At 37.1% G+C, this 6,779-nt stretch overlaps 1 protein-coding gene across 2 annotated transcripts; it reads right to left on the bottom strand.

The window, feature by feature from the left end:
* LOC107621729 (putative disease resistance protein At3g14460) lies at positions 281-5,581 on the bottom strand. Of its 2 annotated transcripts, XR_001615916.2 has the most exons (3): positions 1,567-5,581; positions 814-989; positions 281-408 (listed from the first exon to the last, which is right to left on the bottom strand). XR_001615916.2 is itself a non-coding variant. In XM_016323743.2 (2 exons), exon 1 carries the CDS (start codon positions 5,239-5,241, stop codon positions 1,567-1,569), a length of 3,675 nt encoding a protein of 1,224 aa, XP_016179229.1. In that variant the 5' UTR covers positions 5,242-5,581; the 3' UTR covers positions 594-989. The 2 variants fall into 2 exon arrangements, 1 of the variants encoding a protein (XP_016179229.1); XM_016323743.2 differs by lacking the exon at positions 281-408 and having other exon boundaries at positions 594-989.

Here is a 6,779-nt window from a genome sequence, read left to right as displayed (position 1 = left end):
CAATTTCCTTTTGATGGTTAAATGCTGGCCAAAATTTAACAAAAGTGCTGCCCCCTAGCACTCCTCAATTCGAAATTGAACTCATGTATTAATGCATTGGATATCAATGATAAAACAACAAAGAAATATACAATTAAAAAGAAAAAGAAAAGCTATGATTTGATGTGAATTGATATTCACAACTCCTTCACCTGTTATGCTCCTTCATGCTAATAGCAACTTTATCATCTTTTCTCCCCTCGTGCTATTACCTTTCAATCTTATTTTTTCTTTGGAAAAACCAAAGTAAAGGTGGAAAATGATTCTTCATTTCTTTTGGTTGTTTTGACTGAAACTGGAATTTAAGATCCATTCCAGAACTGCAATGCTCTCAGGACAATAATTGCTGATTGATCTTCAAAGTATCTCCTAAAACACAAATTATATATATACATTTCAAAACTAAATGTTTGTCAGAATGTCATCACAATAACCACAGACACACTTATGTGAAAACCTCATTAACACAATGTTGGATTATTGGTTTGATTTTAGAGTTAGCAGTGAAAAGAAATGACACCCAAAAACAGGAAGTCAAAGCATACCTAGAGAAATTATAAAGAAACTAAAGTGATTGATGGTTATAATACTACAAGTTATAAAAGAAAATTTTTTCCATACACATAATACACTGACTTTGCATAACAATAACCCTGTATATTCGTAGCTATCCTCTTCAATTCAGTCCAAAAAGATCAAATATTCTATGACAATGCTTTTTCTTGAATAATTTGAATCCCACTGCAGGTTAATATATGTACAAACTGCACATACCAAGATAAAGATCAATGAGTGAAGTTGATAGGAATGAAATTGCTGCTGATGGCATCACCACAACTTCACCTTCTAATGACTATTTCAGGTACAGGATTGTCATCTTTAAATGTGGAAAGCATATTCTTGAATCATGTCTGCATTAGCTACATACTTTCATCACCTTGTGAATTTGTCTGATGACGTATCCAAATCCAGAAAGGAAGAAATAGTTATTATTGGCATCTAATACTATTCATTTTATGTAAGGATTCAATCTGTGGTAAGGAAAAAAAACGACTACATAACAATAACTTGATCCTTCTATTTTGAAAGCTTATATAGCTCATGCATGCTGATTCCTTTTTTTATTCCTATATGAATCTTGCAGCACAACAACTGACAATGATCATAAAGAATTGGCAAAGACAGGAACACCATTTTATAACTCTTTTCTTTCAACAAATCAAGCTGTTATTTTATTTTTTTTCTCTATGCAAAACAGCAAAAATAAAATTATAGAGAGGAATAGAGAAAGATAGCAAAAAAAAAAAAACAGAAGCTTTTCGCTAAAGAATGAGAGAATATTTTTCACTTGAAGGAAATGGAAATTTATGCATGTGTGAATTTACATGTGGTAGCATGACAAACATGAAGGTTAGATAATTACTTGCTCATAAATCACTGTTCAGAAAATTCGTCGGCCGTCAACTTGAATGGTGGGTATGTTTTAAGGAAAAAGGAAACGACAAACATGGGAGATTAGAAAATTACCTACGCAGAAGCTTTATCTGAAAAGTTTTCGACTTGAATGGTGGGGATGTGGGAAATTTTGGGCCAGATTAGTTGATGCTTGTTCTTGCAGTGTTTTCCCAGCAAACGACAGTATTGAATTTTGAGTAGCAAGAGAGAGGGAGGCAGCTTTTCTCCTTCCATATGCTTCAGCTTGTTGCAGAATGAAATATGTAGTTGTTGAAGGGAGGTGAGGCGGAGAAGCTCGTTGCACTCCAATGTCTCCAGATTATGGAAGCACCATATCCCAAGAGTGGTAAGGGAGGGAAGGTGAGGCAGCGAACCCACCTCTGGGTATGACTTTAAGTTGTCGCAGTAAGAACCATAAAATCTGAGATGAGTGAGGGCGTGCAAGTTGGCCATCCAGGATAGATCTCTCATTTGTTCTTCGCCAATTTGCAGTTCAAGTGATTTCAAGTTAGGCGGCAAACCACCCTCTGGCAACCTGCAAATGTTTGGGCAACCATATATCTCGAGAGACTGCAGACTTGGGAGTAGACTATTCATGTCACGTGGTAATGCCTCCAACTTCTCACAATTTGCGACATGAAGATGAGTCAAGTTGGGTGCAGCCAGTCCTCCTCCTGCTAATGACACTAATTTCTCGCACCCCCAGATTATGAGACGTTGAAGAGCAGCGTGTGGTGCCTCTGACATTGACACTGATTCCAGATTCTCACACCTATCAATCCGGAGATTCTTGAGATTGGGAAAGACATCCAACGATAAGGAGCTCAGTGAATCACAGCTGTGTAATAGTAGCTCTACCAAATCATACTTTTGCTGCGGGAATTCCAGTTTGCTGCACTCCCTGATTGTGAGCTTTTGCAAAGATTTGGGTAGTAAACAATTGTTCGGCCAGGACACAGCAAACCAACACCCGATGATTTCTACTTCTTGGAGGGAGGGTAGATGCTTATTGCTCATCATTTCGTTAAATGCAGACTCCACCACACATTCACTTCCGCTAATTGATAATGTATCCCCATTAAGTGACATACCTGAAAACCCTCCTTCTCGAAATTCGATTATAACTAACTCGCGAACTTTCAAAGCATCCGATGAAGAAGAAACGATTCTCATGAATACCTGATGAAGCATATCTCCCTTTAACATTGGACGATCTCTTATTTTAAGACTCTTAAGCTGACAAAAAGCTTTTGAGTCAGGTAAGTGCCACTCCTCCCAACATGCCATTTTATCAAATTTCAAACTCTCCAACAAGGGAAAAGGAGGAGCAATTTGCAAAGAAGGGTCACCAATAGCCTTGTAAAACTCCATGCCAACACACTTCAGCTGACCAAAACCTTTAATGCGCAGGGCCTTAAGAGATGGCAACTGTCCAAGTGAAGGCAGCATGCAGCAATTGTTGCAAGACTTGAGAGATACACTTGTCATATTGTTGTATGAACAGTGCCCCAACCAATCTGGAAATATTGTACTCTTATATCCCTTGATGGTCAACTTTTCCAAATTGTTGTGAGGTTGCAAGTTGTCAAGTATATCTCTTTCGGCACTTGTGTTCGGAACCATATCATCACCTGAAGACCACTCCAAGTATAATTCGTTCATGAGATTCTTGTTTGTCATCCTTGCATTCTCTGCTTCTTTCACGTCCACAATATTCTCCAACTTCCTAATCACAAATGAACCTTGAAGATTTGACAGCCCTCCTAATTCCTGGATTCCATTATATTTATGATTTCCCACAATAAAGAAATATAAAACACGCAAGTGTTTCAATTTGCTTATTCCTCCAGGCATTTCTCCCAAAGAAGTTTCCCTGAGATCCAGATGCCGTAAATTCACAAGATTGTGCATGTTAATGGGCAACATGGTCAACTTAGTACATCCGTACAATATTAATGTTTGTAGATTATACAAGTTGCACAATGATTCTGGCAACCTGTTAATGTCAGTGAAAGAGAGATTCAAATACCGTAGATGAATTGATTCACCTATTGAATCAGGTAATACATCAAGTTTACGAAAGGACAAAACTCTCAAGCATATAAACTTAGATGCCATGCTGAACAAATCATCGATATACAACGATGTCCTCAAAGATTCTGGTTTCATATCGGACTTAAAGACTTTTGAGATTGGATGATCTAAGCTTCCATATGGCAAATGTGACAAATGACGAGTGAGAACCTTCTTCTTTTCTTGTTCACTACGCTCTTCTATTCTACAATAGAAGTCTCCAGCAAGGAATATTGCCAAGTCATGCAAGAGATCATGCATCTTATGCCAACCCCATTCTTGTTTAAAAAATAACCTTGAAGCTAATTCTTCAAAACACTTGCAACCAACCTCTTCCAAGTTCTCTCCTCTCTTTGGTAGTCTTAAAAGATCTTCGGCCATCCACAACAAAATTAGTTCATCTTTCTTAAAGTGATAATCTTTCGGAAACAGTGCACAATAAACAAAACAACGCTTCAAATGTGCAGGAAGGTGAAAGTAACTAATTAACAATGCTGGAACAATCTTACTCTCATTTGTAGAAAATCCCCAAATATCACTGCTTAAGATTTTTTCCCATTCCTTAGCATCATGCCTTCTGCACAAGCAACCAAGTGTTTCTGCTGCTAATGGCAAACCATCGCACTTCTTGGCAATCTTTTTGCCTATTCCTTCAAGTATTGGGCTCCCATTTGATTCTGGAAAAGAAGCATTGGCTGCAAACACTGACCAACAATAGTCTTCTGATAATGGAATGAGATAGTGAGGCTGACAATTTGTTTGAACAACTGAACCAACATCTTCCTTGCGAGTAGTCAGAAGAATAGTACTTCCCTTATCCCCGCATTGAAAAGGGGCTAGAAAATCCTTCCATTGATGATGATCATTACTCCAAACATCATCCAAAACAATAAAGAACTTCTTTTTGGACAATTCTTTCTTCAAAGCATCTTGAATTGAATTGAAGCTATCAAGATCCTGAGTAATTGTAGAGATCTCCTTTACTATATTCCTTGTAGTCTCAACAATATTGAAGTTTTCCGAAACACAAACCCATGCTTTCTGATCAAATCCCTCCATCAACTCTGCATTATTGTACATCCATTGAGCCAAAGTAGTTTTACCAACACCACCCATGCCAACAATAGAGATGACAGAGAGGTGATGCTCATTGTTGTCATTCAGCATCTTGATTAAGGCCTTCTTGTCATCCTCCCTGCCACACACATTCCCTTTTACAAGAGAAGTGGATGGAGTTTTCCAGGAGAAGCTAGCAGTGGAAATCTTTTCAAGCCCAAGCTTTCCTTTGCGGTTCTCAAGATCTTCTATCCTTCTAACCACCCTTTCTATCTCATTCACCATTTGCCTATCTTCAGAATTGAAGATTCTACCCAAGAGAGTGACCTTTTGAGTTGCAGCTTTGGTGCAGATGCGGTCCAGCAAGTCATCAGCAGTGTAAAGAGCATCTCGGAGACAGTTGAGCCACTCCTTCACATCATGGTTATCCAGTTGCTTGAGCTCTGCATCATCAACAAGAGCTCCAGCATCTGTCAGAGCATTCTTCAGCCTCTCAACCAAGTCAGAGCTAAGCTTCTTGCCCACAACCAAGTTGATAGCATCAGCAGAAATGAGCCTGTCCAAGACAACATTAATGAAGCCAGACAGAAAAGCTCCACCAACAACAACTCCAGCCATGATCTCGAACAATAGTAAAGTGATCAAATTTTCAGAAATAGAAGGAAAGAACAGTGCTTTGAAATTACAAGTTAGCAACAAGACATGGTATCAATCTCCGAGATAAAATAATTCTAAGCAGTGGTGTGCCTAGCTGTCTTGCACTAACTTTTCTTTGTTTTTTTATTTTTTGTTAACTCCTCTTCCAAAAAAAAATAAATTTTGTGGGGTGTCTTTCTGGCTTTAAATTAAATGTTTAGTCATATTGGTACTTTTTGAAAGATGCAATGAGATTGCAAGGTGTGGAAAGTTCAAACTTTTGTAGGACCAATGGAAATATAGTCTTTGTGGAAATTACATGAGCTGTTTGTCACTCAATGGTAATTACATTTACATGCATCTACCATTTTTGTTTTATCTACCATACACTCATAATTTGTCAAACAAGTTTCATATGGTCATTGCCTCATTGGCAAAAGGTATTAATAAACGACATTTTGCCACAGTAACTGACCTAACCTACTACTTAGAATTTATCACCAGATTGTTTTATAAAAGTTACTCAAGCTATTAATACCAAAAAAATATCTCATGTTTTATCTTTACAAATTTTGATATCCATGCATGTCATCTAACAATAGCTCCCACTTCTTCCTCTTACCGTTCATAATTTTCTACCAATTAATGCACATGCACTTCTGAAAGATGATGTTTCACTTTCAGATTAGATTTTGTTCTAGATGGATAGCTTTTCTACATTCTACAAGTACATTTTTTTTGTGAACTATCAAAAATATTTTCTGATGCATTAATTACCATTTCAATATTAAGAAAACGATTTTTCAATATCAAGTTTTTAACCATCCAAACTTCCTCCAAGTTGATCTGTTGCATGTTGGAAGTAATTCTAGACTTGCTTTGCTTAAACGTAATTTATAGCCCTTTTAATCATTAACAATATTACCGAATTTATTTCTCAAACCATACAACAAAATCAACAGCAGAAGGTAATTTATTACATAGTTGATCTACTGCTTAAGTCACATTTAAATACATCCATAACATTAAGAGTTTGTTCGATAACTATCTTTTCTGACTCTATTGTCTCAATATATCTGCATCTGTCTTAAGACACTAATCAAACACAACCTAAGATTATATTCATTAATCACTCAATATAAGAAACATTTGGACTAATAACAAGGTCTATTCTCAGATTCATCAAGTCCTAAGAAACTTGACAAATGCTTTCATGTAATCATGGTGAAGCTTCAAATCGCCTACAACTTTAGCAATTTCTCTTGTCTTGATTCTAAGCATCTCTCCTTCCTCCAATACCATAGCTTCTCTGAGGCATTTGGCTATGTCATCTCTACTAAATGAACCATCTTCATTATTTCTCTTCACTTCAATGGCAAGACCCTTATCAAGCAAAGCCTTTGCATTAAGAGGTTGATCAACAACAAATGGCAACACTACAAGAGTGTGGCCAAACATCAAAGTCTCAATTATAGATCCCCAGCCAGAATGAAACAAAGACCCCCCAATAGATTTATGTG

The sequence above is a fragment of the Arachis ipaensis genome, chromosome B02 (assembly GCF_000816755.2).
Source record: "Arachis ipaensis cultivar K30076 chromosome B02, Araip1.1, whole genome shotgun sequence".
NCBI classification, from domain to species: domain Eukaryota; kingdom Viridiplantae; phylum Streptophyta; class Magnoliopsida; order Fabales; family Fabaceae; genus Arachis; species Arachis ipaensis.
This window is presented reverse-complemented; position numbering and strand designations above follow the sequence as displayed.